This window comes from Aquila chrysaetos, chromosome 21 (assembly GCF_900496995.4).
Source record: "Aquila chrysaetos chrysaetos chromosome 21, bAquChr1.4, whole genome shotgun sequence".
Classification (NCBI taxonomy): Eukaryota; Metazoa; Chordata; class Aves; order Accipitriformes; family Accipitridae; genus Aquila; species Aquila chrysaetos.
In genome coordinates this window covers 18,505,527-18,527,935 of record NC_044024.1, presented here as the reverse complement: position 1 = coordinate 18,527,935, position 22,409 = coordinate 18,505,527, and the positions used below count along the sequence as shown (strand labels likewise).

The 22,409-nt window shown below is 37.5% G+C and overlaps 1 protein-coding gene across 9 annotated transcripts in view; it reads left to right on the top strand.

Annotated features, from left to right (window-relative positions):
- The window catches only part of TENM1 (teneurin transmembrane protein 1), a 349,493-nt gene that overhangs the window by 101,756 nt on the left and 225,328 nt on the right, over positions 1 to 22,409 (top strand). For all 9 annotated transcript variants that reach the window (XM_041119091.1, XM_041119089.1, XM_041119090.1 and 6 more), the window contains one exon: positions 20,058 to 20,318. In XM_041119091.1, coding sequence (XP_040975025.1) covers positions 20,058 to 20,318 — 261 coding nt within the window. The remainder of the gene's footprint in view (positions 1 to 20,057; positions 20,319 to 22,409) is intronic.

Genomic DNA, 22,409 nt, shown 5'->3' with positions numbered 1-22,409 from the left:
TCGTGGTACAGGTGTACAGTTCCTATGGAGAACAACAGAAGCAGCAAAGTAATTGCCAGAAATTCTTAAGGCTCCCTTGCTTCTAAATATTTTTATAGGATGAAAGTAGTTGGTGTTTAGAAGTACATAAAACCTTGAGTTCCTCTTCATTTTAAATTACAGGGCAAAGATTATTCGCATATGATTTTCTTAATATAGCATATTGTAATGAAATGTATCCTAGAAGTAGATTCTGTTATTTATAAAAGTTACAGAAATGGAAATGCAGATAACATAGTGAGTGATTGTTTACAGGTGTGTTAATTTCTTAACTATAATTCAATTTATTAGTCATAATTTTTTTTCTAAGTCTTAAAAATGGAAGCTCACTTGTGCTTTCACTGATTAACTGTAGAATTTTGTACTTCTGGCATCATGCCAAGAGGCTTGCATGATTTACTTCAATATTGTTCAAGAGAGAGGTAAATAGTAAAAGTATGCCTTCGTGATAACTAGAAACACAATTAACAACAGTAGTGCAGAAAATATGTAGTTTTCTTTTTTCAGATGTCTTTTTGTGGCCTGTGAAACATGCCTGCACTTTTCTTAGGGATGAAAGTTTTTAAATTCTGATCAAAGAGCAACTTCAAGTATTGTTTAAAACATTTGCAGTCAATTCAATTTGAACATATCTATAACTTCTTCCTTCTTTTCAAACACTTGCATGAGATTAATGACATCTGCTAGCTTGATCTCTTTATTTCACCCTCTATTGAAGAAAAACAATTCTATAACTTCATATGCTGCTGTAATCAAGACAAGAGAACTTTCTAATTTTTTTATAAAAAATCATATCGGGACACTGATTATGTGGTCGTCTGTAATGTAATTTTGGCACATACTTTGAAACTTTCCTAGTAATGAAATTAAATAAATTGATTGTTACTTAATAATTTTTAGTAAAAATCAAAGGGTTGTATATTGTCCTACATAAAATTAGTTATGCTGTTCAGCTGGAGGCAGGAATTAATTTTAAAATTTCTCAATAATGTTTTCCTTTTGTTATTTCTGTGGGAGTTTTCATATTCATTACTACAAATGGGTGTATAAATACGGAAGGGTATGCATGTAGTATTGACATAGTACAATACAAGTTCTACCTGCATTACTTTAAGGTGCAGTCTTGTACCCTACCCTATTTAGTCCAGAAAAACAGCCAGAATTTTTTTCTGAGATTTCGTTATACGTATGGAGATGCAGAATATTAAAGGAAATGCAGAAATCAGAAGAGTGTACACAGGCATTCTAACTTTGGACCAGTTTGGGGTTTTTCTTTGTAATTGGAATCAGTTACTAAGAGTTTGAATAGATAAATATTAGAAATGTTGTCTAATAATTGCCCCCAGACGTATTCCCCCGTGATGCTTGGAAAATGTGTTAGTAATTTCCTCTTGCTGTGGTTCCTTTTCTCATTTCATACTTGGGGACAGATGACAAAATTTGTTTATCTTTGTGTCTCTGGAAGGAAATAGAGGATTCGTGAAGAGAAGGGCATGGTATGAAAAATTCCTTGCATTTCAGTTGAGAAAGGAAAAAAGGAAATGATTTGCCTGCCCTTACTGGATAAATCTTCATTCATGTGAGCATATCTTGGATGACCATCTTGTCTGTTACCTATAGTAAAAATAATGATGAACCCACAGCACCTATCTGCATGGATAGCACTCCTCCTCCCATTGTGACTGCCATCACGTAAAGTGTATCTTTGTTCCTTTAAATATATTTTTTTTCTCCTCCTGTGTATCCAACTTTTCTGAGTCAGTTGTATATTCGCTACTATTTAGTGAGTTCTAGTGAAAAAACTAAAACGAGCAAAAGAGTAATAAATTTACTGGAGTATCTGTTTCCATGATCTTATTGAGCACAACACAGTTTAATGTCAGAACACACTCAATTTGTGTCTGTGACAAAGGACAAAGCATACTCTTCACCTAACCAGTTAGCACAGGCAAAACTTTCAGCATTATACTACTTCTGTGGGTGAAGCTAAAACTGAATATACTAACTTAGGCATCTTTAGTCAGGAATGCGTTATGCCAAGATGGTATTTTGATATGCTGCTTGCTGGTTTTCGTTGCTTCCTCAACATTTCAACTTAGCTTGAGGAATTTTCTAAGATATTTGGGGGGTTTTATTGATCTTCTTAAAAATTCATTTCCCATTGATTAAATTCCTTAATAAACTAATGCATTAATTTTTTATGGGTTTGGCTTTTTTAGTCTTAAGAGAAACTATCTGGCATGCAGTTTTGTATTTTGCTCTGGTGTTTAGACTAAGACTGTTTCTTTTCTGTAGAATTTTTCTGTGAAGATACAGGAGAAAATTAAGTTTATATTTCTGCTTATGGATAAAAATATGAAGAACACAGGTCTGTTTTCAATGCTAACTCTGTATGCAATCAGTCCTGTGACCACTAGACATACTACGGTAAATCAGAAAATAATCTTTGTCTTTAACAACAAAAAAGTACATTGCAAACTACGTATTGTAGCATCTGTCAATACGTAACCTTGAGTAGTGTTTTGTCAGAAGTGTATAATTAGTGATTTTGGAAAGGAAATATTTGTAGGATTTATTTGGTTGCTTTGGTTTGCGTACAGATTCTCAAAGGATTAATCAAACTGCTGATTCTAGGGATACAGTTCTTCCTGGTGTCAGTGAGAATTATGCTTATAGGTGTGACATGAGTTTAAGCTGATATTGTAGTAGTGATTACTTAATGTTTGCAATTAATTGTTGGCTATTGATCTGTACAGTTTAGGTGTTTGAGGAGAAGGATGCTAATAGTTTGCTTTTATTCCATGCTTAGAAAACGAATCTGCTTTCAGACAATTTAAAAACCTTCAAACCTACTTACTGAATTATTTGTCCATTTTTATGTCCTAGCTGCTGGACCAGACTTCTGAAGATCTCATTGATGCATGTTTTTAAATTATCTCTTGGCTCCTCCCCACACTTTTACTACTGTAATAGTACTATCCTGTATTAAAGTTTGGCTTGCTTCCCAGGGATAGCACAGGGACAGGAGATCGGCGATAGCTCTGGTCGGCAGGCTGGATCACGCCTGCCTTCCGTATGACTCTAGAGCGGCCATACCGATGGTGATACATTGTGTGTACCTTTACCCCACTGCCTTTACCGCAGGATAGGTTTAGTTACTGTCACTCACTTAAATACTGCTGGTTTGCAGTTAACGGTTGTCATAGCTTCACTCCGTGCTGTTTTGGAGCCAGAAGATACAGGTAGTGTTTCCTTTTTCTTCCTTCGTTGTCCTGTTGGACTCCTTTCTGTGTTCTCAAGTCTCTGTTACCCCATGTAGCTGTTCAAGTCATTTTTGGTCATGAAAGGAAAGGTCCTTCAAAACAGTCCAGTCTGCTTTCTCCATTACCTTTTAAAAAAAAACATCTGAGGACTTCTGGCATGCAAACGTTTTCTTTTAGTTTTTTTTTTTTTTTTCTTCCCAGTCTGATAACATCTACTTAAAAGAAGTTAATAATAATAAAAGCTCATAAATAAAGTTAAACTCTCCTACTTCAGCCCTACTGTGGTGGCCGTTGTGCTTTTGGGTCGGTTGCCAGGTGTTCACTTCAGCTAGCCGGAGGCTTGTGCCACTAGCAAAGAAATTGGCAGAGACAGACTGTACCTTTTGAAATGACTGCCTCTGAAAATTTTTGTCACTCCAAGTAAGTTCTCTGATAGGAAAAGATTTTGGAGTTGTGGAGAAAAGGAAGGGGTGGCATTGGATACCTCAGTGCTATTTACTTCTTGCAGAAATAATAGCAGTAATGTATTTATTGGGGTAGGGCTGAGCATACTTTCAGGGATATAAAGTTCTTTAGCTAATTTTCAGCTTTGTATTCAGAAACTAACATAGGGGATGGGTCTGCCTACTGCAGGCTGCTTCTCCAGTTCATGAATTCTTGGCACCCATCTGTGTGTCATACAGCTGCACTAGACCTCAGTACAAAGTAAGCGGTGTCTGGTTCGGCCAACTTCTCCCTGATGTTATTCCCACTCTCTAGTGAAGTATTATTCAGCCTTGAATTCACCCATGTGGTGAATATTCATTTCACAGATGATTATCATCATCCCTGAACAGCTCCACTCTAATAAACCAAACTTCTCACACCACCGATCATTTCTGTCACTGTTTTGGCAGCATGAAGCTTATGGTTCCTCATGCTTTAATAACACTCCATCATCTGTGGTATCAGATTTGGGTTAAATGACCATGATGAGTGTTAGAAAACTCTTCCTTTATACAATGCTTGATGTTTTAGGAAAAAGAAGAGAGAGGCACCTGCCACTCATCTTTCCATGTGCTGCCTTAAATCCCACACTTGAATGTGAGGTAACAGCACAGTGGACATATACAGGGTGCTGCTTTGCTGTAACTTGGTGCTCCAATTTAGATATCTGTTGTGATCAATTGAGTGTTCAGACATTATATTTCAGTATTTTCAAGTTTTTCTCAAGGATTGTAGTTACTAAAAGAAATCTCAGTCCTTAAATTGGCTATGGTGATGGATTTATCTAAACTGTCAATTGAGTGGAATAATGTTGCTAGCGAGTACCTATATTTCAGTTTAATTTGATGATCTTTTTAGAAGAATTATATGCATAAAATATATTCTTGGTGGCTGATAAGTCCTACTAAAGGAGAAGAAAGGGACATAAAGGCTGTTTTCTTGCTTTTGTATAAATATTATTATTAAAATGGATAAAAGTGCTAAGTAAAAAGTAGCTGCAATAACAACGGTAAGAGATCAGTGAGTGTCTGAAGTGGTTTAGAGTTCAGTGGCAGATTCTTTGCAAGTGACGTATTTACTGACTTGGTGTCTTTGGCAACATTCGATACGATTTTACAGTGCTTGTGTCATTATTTAGTAAAAATTAGCCTGAAAACATGCTTAACGATTCTGGCTTTTATAATTTCAGCAAACTAGTCTAAGCAAGAAAACAACTGTATTAAGCAGGAAAATACTGACTTGTGAAATTTTCTGGCCAGTATCTCTTTTCAGTAACAGTGCATCAACAGGCTGCTTCTCATTCAATGTTTTGTTTTCTGTCCTGGTGTCCGTCCATTCATTCCTTGCTCTTTATACATTCCTCATTTGGAGTTTAAAAAAACCAGGGAGATGTGGGAAGGGGACAGCAATGAGGGATGTACATACTCTTCTGAGCGTGTGTGTTGTTGACAAGACAGTTCAAATAAGTACTTTTTATTAGCCTGTTGAAAATGGTTCTTTGTCCTATGTTCACTTTCTTCATTGCTACATGGCAGCTCACTGTTCATCCTTCTTGGGTTTGTGTCAACCCCGTGTCCAAACCCACTGAGTCCAAGCTCTTCCTTCCTTCCTTCCTTCCTTCCCCCTCCACTGGGAGCTCTATCATTAAAAAATATCTGCTACTCATTCAGTGCTCAGTCCTTAATGTGTTTACTGAAATAGGAATCAGACTGGTTTATAAGGGCTCTGTCTGATTAGAGTTGAGTCAGAGAGGATCTTGCTATGTTTTTAAAGCAAAGTGATTTAAGCTCCTACAAACAAATGTTGTGGGGTTTTTTCACTCATAACCACTTCTGGATATGCTGCTAGCATCCTTTGCCAGTTGTCTTGATCAGCTGTGCTGTTTATTTCCCATTTGCTCTGTTACTGCTGTGTCTAATATCGGACACAGTACGAGATGGTGCAGCTCAGGAAATGGTGAAGCAGCTGGTAGGGAAATGAGACAATACCAAATGGTGGATAATGTGAAAAAAGGCAAAATCTGCATGTGACTTGTACCCTGTGGGGGAACTGTTTCTCGTCAAGACTCTGAATTCAGCAGGTTTGCATAAAACAAATTTAATAGGAAAAAAAACAATGGAAAAGAGCTTTAAGGTCTGTTTAAAACATAAAGCTGTCTGCTAGAAGAAACCTTTGTACAAAAGGATATTTAAGCATTTCCTTTTTTTTTTTTTTTTTTTTTTTTTTTTTTAGTTTAATCTGAAAACAATTCCTTACATAACTGGATATTAGCTTGTATTTTTTTTCTGATACCTTCCCCACCACCCTGTAAAATAGTTGACACTGAGGGAAAAATAGGCACTAAATTCTGTAGACTATCACTAAGTCTCTCTAGACTGCAGCGTTTGTCACAAAGGGAATTTGTTATATGTGTTAAGTCAAGATTGTGAAGTTTATAGTCACATGTTTTTACTCTTTATGTTTTGTTTGTTTTCCCACTCCTTAATATAGTGGGTGTACGTCTGAACTGTGCTTCTCAGTATATGCTACAGTCCTTCCAGAACAGCTGACAGTAAAGCTGAAGTGTGTTTTTGTAGAATAAAACCAAAAGAATTGAGACGCTTAATGCTCCTGTAGTGTTCTTGTTCTTAGATGCCCAGCTTGACTCAGAACCGCTCAGGTGCAGGATAGGGTCCTCTTCTTCCTGTCAAAACACCTGTCTCCGTGGTGTGCATTAAAGCATATGAAGGCTATCTAAAACAAAAGTGTATTTCCTTTTTTCCTGGTTAGCTGTGGCCTTAGTGTTTGAATTGATATCTGCACAGATTCTTTTAGCAATATATATAAATGTCTTTGAACATGGTTTAATACATGGTTGCTCTCACTTTTGCTTGAATCTGGTATTTCCCTGGAGTCTCTCTTTTGAGTGCTTTCTCCCTTATGTGTCCGTTTTCTGATCATGGCTTAATGACATTTTAAGTGCCTTCTGTGTTACTCTCTCCACCACCTCAATTAGTTCACCTCCAACTGTGTGAATTTCTTAATAAGGAGGCACAAAGTATTTCCAGGAATACAGAACATGAGCTTTGCTTATCTGCCTATGGCAAGCTTTCCTTCAGGGCATGGAAGAGTTTACAGGGCCACTGTAGGCTAATCTGTTAGTTCCCTTTTGGTTTGATTTATTTTCTTTGGGTTAGAGTACTCTCAGCTGCTGTGGAGTCTCATAACTGACTCTTCCCAAGCATCATTGATCAAGCAGCTTCGCACAACCAAGAATTATGGTGAGCTCACAGGCTTTCAGTTGCCCACTGCTGCAGAATACAAGGTATGTTAGCTATGAAGAAAGCTACTGGTGTGCATCTTCTATTCCACAAGTAAAATGTCTCAAAGGCAGATACTGGAAAACTTTAGAAGCAATTTGTATGGGGAATGCTAATACTGTGGGTAATTCTTCCTGTGTTTTTCAGACTGTTAAGATCCAAACAAATTATTTCATTTTCTAATTTCCTTTTTCAGGGTTTGTCTAACAAAGTTGTTAAGAACTCCTAGCTGTCTTGTGTTAGGTATTCAGCCTCCCAACCACCTTTATACACATTAGCAATACAAATATATCCATTTATTTGATGATGAGGGGGATTTGGTTTTAGTTGTGGATAGTCAACATTACCTGTGATTTGCATTAGAAAGAGCAGGTGCCTGCCTGCTAATTTTCAAAGGTGAGCAATCACATTTTTATGCTTACCAGTCAGTGACTTGTTATTTCCCAGGTATCAATTATATGGCTGTGTCTCTGTGAAAGTTAAAAATGCTATGTGGTTAAATCACAGGCTGGAGTTTTCAAAGTCAGTGACTAGAATAGCTGCTAAAATGAGTATTATATACATAAATAAGCCACTTAGTATCTTAAAACAATTAGAACTCATATTAAGAAAGGGCAAGGCAATCAAAAGAGGTCTAGAGCTGCAAAAAATGTAGCCAAGTGCGCCTACGCACATAAAAATACTGGAGTTATTTCTTTGTGTAGTGGCTGTGTTCCCAAAGTTTGGATAAATTTTGATGACAGATCGTGGGGACTCACAGCACTTGTTTAAACTTCATGAAAACATACAGAGGTCTTTTGATTTGCTCTGCTTTGGAAGTCTTCTCATACTTATTTGCCTTTGGTGCAGCACAGGAACGATGGTGGTACTTCGCTCTTTTGGAGCTCTGCATCAGATCTTGAGATGGAAAATTTTGTAGATACCATATTATACGCTTAGGAACTTTATTATGCTGACGCAAATGTCTCAGATTTTCACCTTCCCTTGGTAACCATGATGTCCATTTTAGGGTAAAATATGTTTTAAGAACTGTTTATTTAACTTAAATAATAATGATGCAGTGTAATATTGATGTTAGATTACTGCAGTGTATTTTCTGGGGATGCACACCTGGAATGACTCCATTGCTTTCAGCTGAGTTACTTTGATGCATCCTGATGGTGTAAAACCAAAAATGACCCCGTTTTGTAGACACTGAAACAGAATGTGATAGTATTTATAATTTATATAGCTACTTATAGAAATACAGTGTAGAAGAAATAATATATGGAAGTATTGGGAAAATCTAATAAAGGTCTTGGAAGGAAATTAGTTAAACAGTTGAAAAATAGTTACTGTGATTGTATGTATCAAATATAAGATACGCAAACCCAATTATTTCAATTAAATTGTTTTAATATTACTTACACTGCAGTAGAGCTGACCTTTAAGTTTGAACTTCTGTTATTGAAATCCCTTTGGTAAACCGAACACTTGAAGAAAGAAGGGTGCAGAAGTGGTCAGAATTTTTTGAAGGCAGTTTAATCTCCCATTTCTTGGTCAGATGGAACATTTGATGACAAACCCCTCCAGAGTTTTTTGGGGGAAGAGGGGTTATTTGACTGACAAGCTGTATCCCCAGTCAGCTAATCAAATAGAATGGATGTGCCGAGTTGTCTTTCATACGTTCTCATTGATGTCAGACTGGCAGCTGGATGTAATTGCATGTGAATGGAAGTACTGAAGAGTTTGTGCACATGCACATGCTTTCTCTCTTTCTTGTTCCAAGATTAATCTGAAGGGTATATTTGTTGGTCTAAATGTTACTTAGCGGTTCAATCTAAATTAAAGAATATGCTGCTTCCATAGTAGATGTTAATTTATTAAAATCATGTAAGATCATGTCCACCACATGTAAAGCTTTGAAGGATCTGGAAAAAAAGAAAAAAAAAAGGTGCTAATATGTGCACACCTAATCTGAAATAGGGCAAAGTCAAGCTGTTTAGCTGTCGTAAGCTCTCATAGGGGGTATCTTGCAGTCTGAGTTGATTTTTTTTTTTTTTTCTTTTTAAGTGGAAAGGGTGATTACGCACTAAACAGTTGGTTAGTGAATTTATGGGGAAAATGGAATCTTTTAACAGCGAAAATTCAATTTGTGGGTTGGATTTTCAAAATCAGGGAAACAATGTTGGACTTCCAGCTTTATTGTTGGGGTGTAACCCAGTGTCTCTTGAAAACCTCACCTAGGAGATGGTTTTAAAATGCTTCATAGCACTCTGTGTTCCACGATAGCAGTCTTGCCAGCAGTCGTTGCTCTGTAGAAGGACTTTGATATTCTTCGTTAAGAACCCTGGGCACCCTGATCTAACTTGGCCCTCCTTTGAGCAGGGGGATGTGCTATTGACTGCCAAAACTCCTTCCAACTTCAGTTATTTTAAGATCCTACAATTTCTCTATTTATATACTTCTGTATCTATGTTTATATATATCTAATATTTCACAAACGTTTGTGTGTGTGTGTGTGTATATATATATATTAAAAAAAGCAAGGGAAGGAAGTATAAAATTAGGTTTAGTGTTCTGCAGATGTTAGACATCCCGCCAAGAAAACAATGGATGGAAATTTCGAATTTTGGCTCCATTAGAGAGTCTTTTTAGCTGTGAATGCTTGGGAGAGGTATCAGATGTACTTTCAGGACTGACAGCATTTGTGGTGTTGATCCTCAAGATCTGAAGAGGCTGGCTGGCAGTACGTGTGTGTCTGCTTGCTGTGACCAGCCGACTTGGTGACACTGGAAGCGTGCAGACTGGGATTTGTCAAACTTCTACCTGAGTAATCAGAAAGGGTCAAGCATTTATGTGTTCTGGTTCATTATGCTTCCTGGCTTATCAAAAATCATAGCAAATAGCTCACCTTTCAAAGCCAGGAGTGTCGGTCAAGATTTACAAAGATACTCACTCTTGCTGCTGCTGTCTTTTGTCTCTCACTAGCAGCTTTTTCTCTTTTGATTTCTGTTAGCCATTTTCTGTCCTGGATTTGTTTTGTTTTGCCCAACAAAAAGGAAAGAATACATATGCTAATCCTGTCTGAGGTGTGTTGGTTTGGAGGGGGGCAATTGCTTGCCTCAAATCCCGCTTCACCTTTTTCCATCCAGGCCCAGCCACGTGCTTGGGGGTGGTGGAACACGGAACAAGCAGCACCCTACTTCTCTCCACACTATCTGCCGAAACGTCCCGGTTGCTTGTTAGTTTTCCTAATCCTTCTGCTTGCAGAGGTTTGAGAGGGAAGTAAAGCCTTATTTACTCATTTCTGCAACTTACTACCACAACAGAGTAAAGGCAGAAGGTGAAATACAACGTAGATCTGCCATTCACGTACAGCCTTCTTAGAAAGCCCCTGAGATCAAAACAAAACCAAACAGAACGTCTCATGCTCTGCTTTGAAGGTGGCTATGCCCCGTCCCTGACAGGCTGCCGAGGGGGAGTTGCAGGCTGCCAGGCCCTGCCGCTCTGCTGCTGGACCTCCAACTGAGGGCAGGAGCCTCTCGCCCAGGGCGGCTCGCGGGACCTCGCGCCCCAGGAGAGGCTGTCGCTCCTGTTCTCCTCGCTGCTGTGACGGCAGCACGGTGACAGCAGCGACTGGTCTTCGTGCTCTTGCGCACGAGGCAGCGTTCTCCTGTTCGTTCTGTAAACACGCGCGGTGATGCTGGTGACTGCCTTGCGCATCACCCCTTCTTTTAAGGGATTTTGCTTCCAGATGTTTAGACCTCTCTGGAATGCCCGCTCCATTGCAAATACTTTTTCCTAATTTCCAGTCTTTTTAACAATTTGTCAGTTGGAATGTGAACCAAGTGCAGCTTCATCAGTGCACTCTTGCAGAATCCTTCCTCTCACTTACGGTGTTTCAGATCTGAAACGACTCATTCACTGAGTATTCACTGAAACTGGCACAGGGTGATGCAGACTACCTTCCTCTGCTCCAACCTGCCTCCATTTGCTGTCTGCCCTCCATTCACATCTCTTCAAAGGATAATGGGTAGTAGTATCCTTGATACTCTCTTAAGCAATTCTAAAATTATATTAGAGCTTCATAGTTTTTGGTGAAACTGAAGGAGAGGAGCTAAGTTGCTCTGTGATTGTTCTTTTTGAGCAGTGTCTGTGTTCTGAGTGCCTCAGGTCTGTTGAATATTCCATCAGTGAAGGAGAACGTTTCTGGTAAATCTCTGTTGATAGCAGCTTTCTAAAAGTATTTCCATCATCACGAAGATATGCTTACTTTGAGGCAGTCACACTGACGTGAAGCCTAAGTGCTACCTTCTCTACCTGGCACACTGGCTTCATAGAATTCAATTCTGGATTTATAGCACTGTAAATTAAGTCAGATTTTAGACTTCTGAATTTTTAAATGTGTTGCCTTCTAACACTGTCAGTGAAATGTAAAAATATACCTGCTTTGCACATCTTTTATTTTAAAAAGGCTTTGATGGTCCTGTATCTTAAGTCAATGGTTCAACTGGAATTTTGAAAGAGAAACAATTTCAGCATTTGTACAAAAAAAAGGTATATTTAAAAAATATTTTATAAACCGGAATCAAAACTGTTGGTAGAAATTAATTTTATATTTCCATCTTAAGTTCTATTAGAAAGTGATACCTGTGATGAAACCTCTAAGATTGATGTTTGAATGAAAGTGATTCTGCTTTAAATGTAACTGCATTCAGAAATTACTACCAGAAAAGCATCTCTTGAGTTGAAGTCAAGTTTGTAAGGATATAGCAACAATCTGGGGGTAATTTCACTTTGAAGAATGTTAGTATACAGCTCTGTCAATCTTTCTTAAGTGCCATGCAGACTTTGAAACAAGTTAGAACCACAGCCTTAACTTTGCCTGTTAAGAGTTGTAAACTACTAGACTAAAGCTAGCAGTACTCCACTGTTTCTCACACTATGGTTAGTCTTGAGGAAGAATATTTGTTCATATGAAACTCTTTCAAAGAGAAAAGTTAGTTAATCTGCTGTAGATGATTTGATTCACAGTTCTGCTGTCCTTTGTGAAAGTCCTATCTTGCCTTTTTTTTTTTTTTCTTTTAAATAAAAAACTTAAGAAAATCTACAGGCTAAGGCTGTGGCTAGCTTTAATTTTGAAAATTTAATGACAAGAAGAAAGGATCCATTATCTGTTGTTTTCCTGAAACACATTCCACAAATGCCAAAACTTGCAACTGAAAAATTATTTCAGAACCAAGGACCCTTTAAAATTCTCGAAAGAAAATTATAATGCTTTCTCTTAGAATAAAGTTTTTAGAAACAGAAAAGATTTTTTCTTGGAAATTCTTCATTTCCTAATAGGTTTTTGCATATGGAGAATGAAATTGTAATTGAATGTATTCTAAGACAAGCTTTTCCAAACTCTATTTCAACTGTAGCATTAGAAGAATTTAATTTATCCTTACAAATGATATTGAGGTTCTTTCTCATCTCTGATAATTAGATTTTATTTTTTTCCCTCGTCTCTTTAATAGGGTAGAGTTAGTGTGGTCATTATTTGAGATTAAGTAGGTTTCCTTTATCAGAAATTTAGGTTAAATGCTAACTCCTGGCATTTGCTATGGTTTTATAACTCTAAAATTCATTAAAGGAGAGATATTTATGAATACCTACAATAGAAATTTCTCTTTAACAGAATCTTGTGAATGGAAGTACTTTACCTCATAAAGCCACGCTTTAGGAATAGGAAAGGTTATAGCCAGCAATGCTTAAAATGTATTTGAACTTGAAGGATTAAATTCCTAGTCAATCTGATAATGACAATGTTTCTTCCTAAATTAAACCTGAGTCCCACTGCATTCACACTGTAGCTCCAAAAGCCTTCTCTCTGGCATCTTGCTAGTTACTCTTTAAAAACAAAATCTCTAACATTAAAAATTTCCAGTGATCTACAAAAAGAATATTCCACTTCTGGGACGAGAGAAAATTTGTCTATGTCCTCATAGGATCAGGATGATTTCCATGCAGAATTTGAGAATTACATTTCCTTGTTCATGTTGATTTTGATAGTAATAAAAATGAATATCCGAGAACTCCAGGAGCATTTTTAAAAATAGGTTCAGTCTGCTCCTGCCCTCTTTCTTTAAGTTTGAAGAATTAGTCTGAAGAAAAGACTAGAAAGATATTTGCCATGAGGCATGGGTTGGAACCTCATCCGCTGGTTCCTCTGGGGATGGACCTGAGGAATAAAGAATTTCTTTTTCTCATAAATTTCACAAGCCGAAGAGTTTCCTGAAAGTGCAGTCTCCTTTCCTAATCCCTTAGCTGCCGAATCTGCAAATTTCATGAAACTCCTTAGTGTTATAGCAGACACTGATTCCTCTTTTATTCCCCCTTTATTTGTTATTACTGTTATTTTTAACTGTCTAGCATCTCTGGTGGTAACTGGAGATTACTGTAAGAAAATAAACTACATAGATAAGGGAATGCAAGGAAAAGTTGAAATACAGTAAAAGAAAACATGTACAATACGATGCATTTGAGATATAAGTAAAAAAACTTAAATGGTATCTTTTATGTGCATATTATTTTGTGTAATAGGTATATCCAATTTTTTTTTAATTAAAATAAATGCAACTCAATCTGTTTTGGGCTGTGGTAATAGTGTAATTGGTGATAAACATGAGATTTCTAAAGCAAATTAATAGTCAGTGTAATGTGCTTTTGCAAATTAATTGATTTTTGGCTTCTTCCTCAATGATTTTCATATGAATGGTTACTGAAGTTTAATGTCTTTGAATTATATTGTCCTAGAAAAGATGTGGCATGTTCTCAACATGGAAGCAAGTAAGATCTTTGACTAAATGAAATGTGAACACACAAAGACATTCGCAAAGTTATCTAGCAGATTACGTTATATGAACGACTTCATAAAGTAGCTTAAGATCTCTGCCCATTTAATTCTCAAGTCCGGTGTACAGACAGTAAACCATGGTCCTCAGGTGAGAAATGAGAAATTTTAAGGGCCGTTGAACACACTGAATTTAACAGAGTGCTCAACAGCCCTCAAAATTTCTCATTTAGGAGGGTGCATATGTATTGCTTCCAAAAATGAATGTGAACTTTACTTTCCCCATTTGATTTACATTTCTTCCTCCTTCCTTCCCTCCCTCCCCCTCGCTCTCCGAGTCTCTTATGCCGTGAGTAGCTCGTCTGCCTTCTCATTTTGAAACTCATGCAATACACTTGCTGATTAAACCATTGGCCTAAGTTCAGAGTGTGAAACAACATACCCAGATTTGCAGTGTAACACTAGAAAATCCCAAACCCTACACCAACCACAAAACTGCATGTTTGGAATGGTTTTTCCCCTGCATTTCCATTACCACTTCTTCAGGCACCATCTTGGTAACTAAAGTAAGCATGACACTATTGAGATTAACATATATTATTTGCCTTTCTGGAATTCCTTCCATTATTGTTCACGATCTTTCCCTCAGATCTGCTCCCTAGACTCGGACATTCCCAGTATTCTCAAATAACTTCCAGTGTGAAAGAGGAAGGCAACCGGCCCGAAATAAGTACCATGCATTTGAACTTCCAAGGCATTGATATTTTCTCCTTGCCTTTGAGCTACTTGGACTCCTTTATAGTCTTACATCTGCAGAGATAGAGCAATTTGTACATTTTCATCTGGAGAATTGATTTTGTGTGTGTTTGGGTGGGGAGCATCCTCAGAGTAAGAACCAACTCATACCAAGAATCAAGGATAAAATAAATTTGTGCATCTATGATATTTAAAGAGACTTGTAAAACATGTAAGTCAGAACTGCTTAATTATACAATAGGTTCATAAAAGGCATGTAATAGCAACTTGTCAAACTATTCCAGTTTATAAATAATTTACATTTTTCTGTAAGCTCTTTCTCCAGTTGAACAGATAGGTTGATAAAGTAATTTAAATAAGTATTATTTGTCATTCTGTTATTAATAGAAACTAATTTTTTTCCATAAGGGAGTATGAAAATTTGAAAGGAAGGTTTTTGTGCTCATCTCTGTTGATACAATAGTTTTGTGATTCTCTTTTATCTATTTTGTTTAGACAGTCTACTCTTTATTTTAAATATTTATTTATTGAAATGAATATTTATTTACTCTCCCAGTTAGTTGTTTGAAATTAACAAAATTCTTGGCAAATGGCAACAGCGTGGAAATTTCACAAATCCTACAAGTCCACTCAGTTTGCAGAAATACTAAGTGGAAGAGCAGGACCTCAACAGTCTTTCACTTGGGTAAATTTTTTTTTTTTCCCCCTGTGCCAGAAAAACAAAGAGTTGCAGAAAGAGTAGCTGGCACAGAATTATTCCTGACTATGCAAAGGACAATGAAATAGTCCTGAAGATGCACTGGGATAAATGCTTTATGTACGCTTGAAAATCCTAACTGTAAGTTGTTAACTGTACTGGTGGCTAAATTGATGCCGTAGTAAATAAATACTTAGTGAGGGTATCTGGGGTTTCCAGTAGCTCTCTGTTGGTGAGCAAAGTTGGAGCAGTGTTAGAGCTGTCTGCCTGTTCAGCTGCCTCATTCTCATATCATCATGAGCATCTTAAATAGCAAAGGCACCATTGGCCAGTGGGGTCAAACTTCTCTTTAATGGCTCATCTCTGAAGTGGGTCTTTTTTTTTCAGGAAAATTACGTTGCTTAAAGGTAGAAAGAAAGGGATCTGTTAGTTGAAATGATGATTTATTTTTTTAATGCACCCAGCTTTCTTTCCTTTTCTTGATGATTAAATATTTTACTTTTCTTTATCCATTACTTTTTGTAAAAAGAATTTAATATCAATGAGGAATAAAATACTTGTGTTTTTTAGCAGCTGTGTTACAATAGGCTCCACAAGGCTCCAAAGGTGAAAACCCTATCGTGATCTTCTATATACATTCATAACTGCAACCTTTTTTTCTCTGTCCACAGTTCATGCAAAAACTTGAATTTCATATTAATGTTCCCTCATTTCTCTTGTGACTGTGTCTTTTTGGTAAGACTAAATCTATCATAAATCCACTTGAACTTTATCTCCTTGTGGGAATACGTAGTATTTTAGGTAACACAGATATGCAGACTAAAAGCAGCTACTTTTGGCATTCTAAGTGCTTTTCAGAAAATGAATCCCGTGGGAGTTAAAATACTACAAAGGCTTGTGTACTTAAGAAATAGGCTATTAAGGCAATATATTGTGTTAGACTTCAGTTGAATATGAGTTATAGTATCAAAAAGTCACTTTCTTTTGCTCTACCAAAAAAAAAAAAATCAGCTAAAATACTTGAATATGTTAGCTGCTACATTTTGAATTAACATATAGACTGAAGGGTAAATTCTGTGTTTCTTAAACATGTGTAATCTAATTAGCATCTGTGAGATTTACTGGGATGAATTTTCCCCTTGGCATATGCAATTGCAAACAGGGAGAGCATGGGCTGCAGGCTGCTAGGGGCAGACATCTGCCTGGAGTGGACATTCGTGTAGAGAAGTGCCTGCATCCTTGCTCCCTGAGGACCTGGCATCAGCTGACATGGTTCCTGAAGTTAAGAGAAGATTTGTAATTATGGGGAAGCTTCTCTGCTGGTGAAAATAAGTAGAAATCTGCTTTGAAGGGGAAGGAGGTTCAGAAGATGCTTCTTGAGATCACAAGGTGTAATTTAGTTGACAGAGGCACGCTCTAAGAACCCTGGGTTGCTGTAGTACTTTACAGAAATCTAAGTTAAAAAATAAGAATAACACTGCTTTTTGAGAGAATTAAAAAAAAAAAAAAGGTTATGGGGCAGTTTCATTGGAGGTTATTTCTGCAGTGTGGGCCTCAGTCAAAATTGAGACCAATATTAAGGCTGATAATCCTGTTGTCTCTCTTATTTCATGAGGAAAGAATTAAGTGTGTTTTTTCAATCTAAATTGTTCTTGATGTATATCAATAAACTATCCCCCTCTGGAAGTACTTTCTCATTAGCACGTATGAGAAGCACTAAAGACCTACTAGTGTCCTTCAACACAACTGTCCAAATGTATGAGTCTAATCTACTTTCCTTGAATTTTATACATTCTTAGCAGCTAAATCTTAATTTTCTTTGATAATATACTTCTTTAAATGGCAGTATACATTTATTCCTCTTTTTTATGTCTTCTGCTAAAGTGTGTGTTAACCATCATAAATTTTTGATGGGGTGGACAATCTGAACTGTACCCTGCATGTGACAGCCTAGCTCATTGCTAGTTGTGAGCTCCTTGCCAGCAAGATTTGGTTTTCACCTTTCTTTCAGAGCACAGGTGCAGTATGTGGAGTGAAGCTCCTGTCACTTTTTTATAGTAGCTCAGCTCAATTAAGCAGAACTTTTAAATCAGCTATTTCACAAGAAAGCATTGACTCACCTCTTTGTTACTGAAAACTGTTTGGTGAAATAGTGGCATCCACAACCTCAATTTAAATGAACAATGTAGCCCTGTCAGGGTGGAGTAGAATTAGCCTGCTGATATGATTCAGTCTATATCTCATTGATACTAGGCTGTAGGTTAGTAATCTGGGACTGTTGCTGGCTTTTTAATTCAAATCCTTTTTGAATTTCGTAAAGACAAAATAAGAATTGGTTCCGTTTGGAACCATATTTTGTATAAACGTGTTTTTATTCATTTAGTGCTGTCAAAAAGAAAGTAAAAGGAGTGTAATTGCAGCTGTGATGGTTTAGTGTCCAATATCAGTATCTGTACTCTTCGTCTCCTACAAAGATTTGGTCCATGCTGTCTGATGAAACCAAGTGCAGCTTGTTTGTTGTGTATATAATACATAATTAAAATGACACTTAAAAATAGGGCATTGTATGAGCAACACTGTACTTAGTTATATCCAGTAACTTTCTGTGAGATTGCCTCTGTGTCTCCCACGCCCCATGAGCTTTGAAAGTCTCCAAAAAACAGGACTTCTCTGAAGACTTGAATGTTTTGTGTTTACCATCTTAGCCATAGGGGAGGGAGAGTTTTTTCCAGAGGGTCTTACAGGTTTTGAAGTCTCTCTTGCAAGCATCTGTGTAGGACTGAGAACCAGTAGCAGCCAGTCTCAGGTTCCATTTGTGTCCACAAGTACTGCCTTGAACTACTTTTCCTCCTTCCTTCTACCAATCAGCCAAGTGCCAGTTTTAAACAGGCCCCAGAGAGCGTGAAGAACACTGCATTGTAATGTTAGATGAAGTTCGAATGCCAAATATTCCCTTTACTGCAGCAACTTCCCAGCATATTGGCTATTTTCTCCTAGCCGTCTCCGTCAAACCTCATAGTCAGCCTCAAGGCATTTGAGAGACTTGGAAAACAGAGCTAGTGAAGGTGGCCTACGTTGCAGCTTCTCAAGCGTAAGGCTGAGACCAAGTCCTCCTACTGTGAACAAGGGGAAGAGATCAGAGCGGTGATGGAGCACGCCGGAGGGCCCTCGCGTCTGTCTTGCTGCTCTGAAAGGAGCAGGAGCCGTGATACCCGGCGCTGCTGGGATGGGCCAGCCGACGCAGTGACGACACCAGGGCCACCTTCCAGGACTCTTGCCTAGGAAAGTGAGGACATGGCCACTTCTTTCTGTTTGCTGCCCACCTTCTTCCCCTGCCCTGTAGAAAAGAGGTCGCCGTTCCCTGAGCTGAAAGCCAGCCCCTGTGGGCTGTCACTACAGCTAAGACCTTCAGCAATGTTTTGAAGGCAAAGGAAAGATATTCAGAGATAGATGACTTAAAAATTGAGCCACCTCAGCATATTCTAGCTTAGCATTTTGTTTGTAGATTTTGGTCAATACCTTCAAGAAAATACCTGGGCTTTTTGTTATTTCGGAGAGTGTGCTTAAAATAAGAACCATTCCTCTCACTGGCTGGTAAGTGGATTAGTTTGGCAAATTAAAGCTTTAGTTAGGATGACAGTAGAATAGAGTGTTTGTCCTCAGTCTCAATCAATGACTCTTGTCTTTAATGTTTCCTTTCTAGAAATTGAAAGAATACTGTATGCATGTTTGATATTGTACTTAGTCTCTCAAGATGGCATCCCAGGTCTGATGTTCAGTTAGGGTGTGCAGTTCTGTAATCCTTATTTAATTAGAACTCCTTGTCTTACTCCCTGGGAGTTGTGTTTGTAATTGGATTCTCACAAGTGAGAATATGCAGAGGCTACCTCAAAGGGAAGTTGTAATTTGCTGATGTGTGTTACTTACCTGTAGTTCTTCGAGAATGTTTCCTCTGCATATTCACATTATGGGTCCTGTCCACCTTCTGTTTGTCCTCGGATTTCTACTGCCCCACAGCTGCGGCGTTTAGTAAGAATAACTGAAGTATTGAGCACTGTACAACTCTTTAAAATCTCTGATCGGTTGGTGTCATGAGATGGCACTTGTACAGTCCTAGTAGTCACTGCTCTTCTAGGAAGTTCCTGTAGGTCACCAGCACTGGAGAACCAAAACCCACTGGTGTGAATATGCAAGGACAGCACTCTCAAAGAGCAAGCCAATGGTAAGTACCTTTTCTTTGTCTTCTGTGATTAACCAAATATTTCAAGCGTTACTTTGTAAATTCCCTATTTGCAAATTTGCTACGCTTTTCCCATGATAAAAACATACTGAGATTAATTTTAGAGCTTTTGCCTTTCTGGCGAAAAGCAAGAAAGTATCGGTATTTGTAAGTACTCACTTCAGTTGTAAATTGATGTACTACTATCAGTGTGTGGGTGTGTACACATATTTGAGCTATAATATATACTTCCATCAGACGAGAAGGCGCAACGACAGTGCAGTATTATATTTTACAGAGTTGCACTCTTTTAGTTCTATTATACTTATAGTATATTAGATAGCAGAGTGAGTCACTGACCAAAAAAAGTCTTCCAATAGTATTAACAATGTTAATTCTCAAAACAGATTCTCCAAAAGAAAATCAAAGGTATATTGCTTTTCACTTCTAAATTTTTTTCTGAATTTTTGTTTTTTTCCAGACATGGAATTCTGTGAGACTCCCCATATTCTGTGCTCTGGCTATCAAACAGATTTACACGGTGTAGCTGAGCACAGTTACCCGCTGGAGGTGGGCTCAGATGTGGACACTGAGACGGAAGGTGGTGCATCCCCGGATCATGCCCTGAGGATGTGGATGAGGGGGATGAAATCGGAACACAGCTCCTGTTTGTCAAGCCGGGCAAACTCAGCGTTGTCGCTCACTGACACTGACCATGAAAGGAAGTCTGATGGGGAGAATGGTAATAAAGAAATGCATCTAATGTACTGAATAGAAGTAGTAATTTATTTGAAACTTTCTTCTTCTACTTCTCTTTTATTTTCCTTTTGTTTGTTTGGTTTTTTGTTTTCTTTCTTTTTTCCTCTTCCTTCTTAGGTCTCTTTATTATATGAAAGGTGAAAGGGTTCTTTGGTATGTGTGTTGTATTTATAGTGTAGATGGAAAATAAGACAAAAAATGAAACAATGTTTTTGTTAAAACATTATTCTTCTAGAGACCAATTACTTTCCCACACTATTCATTTTTATGCCATAGGACATTTATCATTTGAGTTTAGTGGCCAATGAATTAGGTTCTAAAACAAATCTATAGATGTACATTTATATCACATTTTGTGTAGAATTGATCCTCTACTTGCTGGCTTCTGGGCGTAGCTTTAAGACTCTACAGCCGGGTGACTTCAGAAAGACAACCTGCAATCCTAAATGCTCTATTTACCTGTAATTTCAGGCTATACCTGAAGACATGCCTTTATCAGTAGGACAGGTTGCGCAGGTCTTCGTCATATCTCAGTTTTGAATTTATGTGCATATGGAGGGTGGGTTTCTGGGTTAGGTTTTGAGGGGGCAGTTTGTGGGTTTGGTGTTTTTCTGTTTGGTTGGTTGGGGTTTTTAAATATTTCTTCTCTTTCAGGATCTTTTTACCGATTTGCTTTCCTTATGGTTTAGTGTGTCACGGAGGGGGAAAATGTGTATTTAATTAAGTAACACGGGGGGCATTAATAATTTTTTATCTCTGCATTAAAATCGATGAAAATCTGCTCTAAATGTTTCCTTAAAGAGTATTATACGTAAACAAATTTATCATGCTTAAGATCAACAAGCCTAGCTCATATTTTAATTTCTGTGTTTAATAGCTAGAAGTTATGGCAGGTCTAAATGTAGTTAAATATGTATTTTTAACTGGGTAAGAGATAGGGAAACAGTGAAAGTAGCAAATTGACATTTCAGTGTTGACAGTGATACATTTTAGTAGATGTATAGTCATAAGATGAAGAGAGTTTAGTCATGAATGTCATTTCTACAGTTATGTGTGTTGAATTCGTCAAATATGAAACTGGTAATTTAATTATAAATTCATCTGTGTGTTTGTCAATACCAATGATATTGTCCAGTATAGGTTCAAAGACATCAGATTATCTGCATGAGTTTAAAAAAAAAAAAAGGTTTTAGTGCACAGCTCATTTTTAATTAAATATGCCTTTGAGAATTAAGCGTTCTGCACTATCACATTGTATCGTGTTGATGGAATCAGTTAATTTTCAGATGCCACCCCAATTGCATGATGATCAATGGATGCCTGCCTTCTAGCTTCCTGCTTCTGCCACATTCTGTGTGGGATCCATCCTCTGTAAAGTGTTGTTGAGTAGGGTTTTTTTGTTTGGGGTTGGGGGGTTTTTTGCATGTTTTTCCTAAGACGTTTGGTTTTACGTGGTGGCTGAAGGAATTGAATCTGGTCTGCTTGGAAGTGGTTGACCCTTAACTATGAAAATCTTTTAAAGGGAATGCTACATGAGAAAGGAATGTGCATATTTGTACCATTCAGACTAAGAAATACACATGATCATTTATGTTTTAAGGTGCTGGGAAGCCGATGTATTGAAAGCAGTTTAAGTGTATAACCAAGTTATGTATTTCAGTCTGGAATGCAGTGGTGCAGCTGGGTATTCATGATGTTTTGCTAGCTGTACAAGTTGCACTAAATAAGTCATCTTGCTATAGATGAAAATGATTGTAGGTAGTTAAGGAAATGCTTTTTTTACCTTCATCGTCCTACATTGCAGGAACCATGAGTTAAGTGGCATTAAGATAGGGACACATAATCATTGTGTTTCTCCAATGAAGAATGGAGTGGCTTCTTCTAAATGTTTGTCTTGGAGAATGATTTTAATCAATTTAAACTCATTTCCTGCATGCTCTAGAATACAACAGAGTAGCCCTTTTGCATGTGGCTTTGGTTCTTTATAAGCTTTATAACAGATTTTTAATCAGGGATTCGTGTTTTAAGTACTTGCATACAAATTGTAACTAAATCGTTGGGAGAGGAAAGTGAG